At 35.4% G+C, this 2591-nt stretch overlaps 2 protein-coding genes across 6 annotated transcripts in view; one reads left to right on the forward strand and one right to left on the reverse strand.

The window, feature by feature from the left end:
* Window positions 1–2591, reverse strand: part of LOC106880139 (voltage-gated potassium channel subunit beta-2) — a 153501-nt gene that overhangs the window by 83462 nt on the left and 67448 nt on the right. The window lies entirely within an intron of this gene.
* Window positions 195–2591, forward strand: part of LOC128249175 (uncharacterized) — a 12235-nt gene continuing 9838 nt past the window's right edge. For both annotated transcript variants that reach the window (XR_008265271.1, XM_052972032.1), the window contains exon 1: window positions 195–1100. Coding sequence is in view for 1 of the 2 variants with exons in the window: in XM_052972032.1 (XP_052827992.1) it covers window positions 1050–1100 (51 nt within the window). In the remaining variant the exon portion in view is untranslated. The remainder of the gene's footprint in view (window positions 1101–2591) is intronic.

Below are 2591 nucleotides of genomic sequence, written 5' to 3' on the forward strand. Positions count from 1 at the left end.
TATATATACACATCATCATCATTTAATGTCCCTCTTTCCCGTGTGGGCTGTGTATATGTGTATACACACACACACACACACACACACACACACACACACATACACGCACACAAACACAGAGGCTATTTTCATAACTAACTGACGAATTCAGAAATAGCTAATCAACACAACATTCCCCCAAACCTTTCCATCAAACCACTCTTGGCTCTTAAAACACCAAAAAAAAAATCCCCAAAAAGCCCAAAAAGAAAAGGAAAAACAAAAAAGCCCCATGAATATTCCTTTTTGTCCAAATAATTTCTTTCAGCTAAGCAACAGCGTTGGCACTATTTGTTGTCACTTGGTTCTGCATTTAGCAATTTCTTGCTCAACAGTTGAAAACTGATATTTCCACTGGTTACTGTATGAAGAATTTTACAGTAAAAGATGATGCAAAGACAAAACCCTGGCAAAGTAATAAAAGAATGTTCTAGAAATAGCCAATAATATTTCAGATAGTGGGAAGAATGTGTTTAAGTTATAAAGCTTTTGATTTCTAACAATAGAATAAAGTTACTGCTTCCTCTTCGTATTATAAGAATTGGATGAGATATGACGGCTCAGCCATCTCTCCCCAGTTCTTATATTAATCATTAAAATTCAGAAATACAACAACACGAGGGGTAACGGTAACAGCAGATCAATAGTTTATTCTAGGTTAGTGTAGAGCCGTTTCGTTCTTGGGTGAACAGGCATGCCGCTAGAATACCAAAGAAGCTTCGACCATATGTCGGTATCGAGCTGAGAGAATACGTGTTGTCACCACCGCTGCTAGAGAGAAAAGAGAGCGAACGCTATTGCTTTTTCTTCACCAGTTGCATTGCGCATGCGTGCTCGGGTACTTCCGCTGACGGCAAATCCCTTGCACATGCGCAATGGCACTTCCCAAGATGGGGGCCATACGCGCCACTACAGTATGTTACCTTGGTAAACGTAAAACCCAGATTCTCAGACATATGACCTCAATGATTTTTCCTGGGAGTTTTAATCTAACATTCTGTTAGTAATTAATGGCATCAAGAGAATTACTTCAAACTTTTGCTGGGATTTCGAAATGTTTGGTATACATTTTTTTTCATTTTTCTTTTTTTTTACCAGGAGGCATGAAAATAATTGTTGATATTTCACTTGAGAATATTGTTGTTGCTTTAACTGCTTATTTTGTATTCATGGAATTCTCTCTTTATGAATTTGTATGTGTGTGTGTATACATGTATGAATATATATATATGCATGTATATGTATATATATATATATAGAGAGAGAGAGAGAGAGCTATGTTATATGTGCGTGTGTGTGTGTGTGTATATATATATATATATATATACATATATATATATATGCATGTATATAGCTGAAATTTACAAAAAAACAAAAGATGACGACAGGTGTATAAACAACAAGCTGGTGTATTAGTTTGATGCTCAGGAAGGTGAGAAAGTCTTTTACGTTTCGAGCCTACACACTTCAACAAAAAAGAATACAAGGAAATAAACAGAGAGAGTATATATATATATATACACATACACACACACACATATATATATATATATATATATGTATGTATGTATTTATATATATATAAACTTATGTTTTAATACAAATTCGGTGTGTGGTATGTATGTATGTGTATATAATCCCTGCCTATGCGTTGCAGGCAAGTAACACTTTCTTTTCAATCACTCATCCATTATAATTGAGAGAGCAAAATTGAAATCAAAATAAGTTCTACATTTTGTGACTTGATCAATATTGTTTTAACTCTGTTAATGTTGCAAAATTCTTCTGCTTGTCCTCTTCTAAATAATAGCTCAAAGACAGTCCAGAGCAACATTATAGAAAAATGAAGTTCTCTCCACCACTTCTCTACATCTCTCATCATACGTGCACTGCACTATATTCAGAACAATTCTATTAAATGCCATAAAATTACATGGCCATCAAATTTAGTTTAACACTCGGCTTAAGTGTATCAAATTAGCTGAAGAGAGTTGCAACAAATTCCTGGGAGGAAACTGTTTGGAGAAAAATACAAGAGATAAAAATTTATAAAAATCTAATAATAGAATGATGTAACAAGGGGGGGGGGGAGTTGTTGACGTTGTTGTTGTTGATTAGGTTTTTGGTTTTTTGTTGTTGTTGTTGATGATGATTATTAAAGCCTTGATACTAATCATTGCTATAATGGATGTCTTTAAGCTTTTGTTGGCTTAAATTTATATCCAATTAATTATGTGTAAAAGAGAGAGAGAAAGGAGGGGGGGGGCAAGAGAAAGTGAGAGTAAGATAGAGGGAACAAGAGAGAGAAGAGAGGAGAGCAAAAGAGAAGAAGAAGAGAGAGAAAGAGAGGAGGAGAATGGAAGTGAGAGAGAATAAGATTGCAAGAAGGAGAGAATGAGATTGTGAGAAGGAGAGCAAGGAAGTGAGAGAGAAAGAGCAAGAGAGAGAGAGAATGAGATTGTGAGAAGGAGAGCAAGGAAGTGAGAGAGAAAGAGCAAGAGAGAGAGAATGAGATTGCAAGAAGGAGAGCAAGGAAGTGAGAGAGAAAGAGA

This window comes from Octopus bimaculoides, chromosome 12 (genome assembly GCF_001194135.2).
Source record: "Octopus bimaculoides isolate UCB-OBI-ISO-001 chromosome 12, ASM119413v2, whole genome shotgun sequence".
Classification (NCBI taxonomy): Eukaryota; Metazoa; Mollusca; class Cephalopoda; order Octopoda; family Octopodidae; genus Octopus; species Octopus bimaculoides.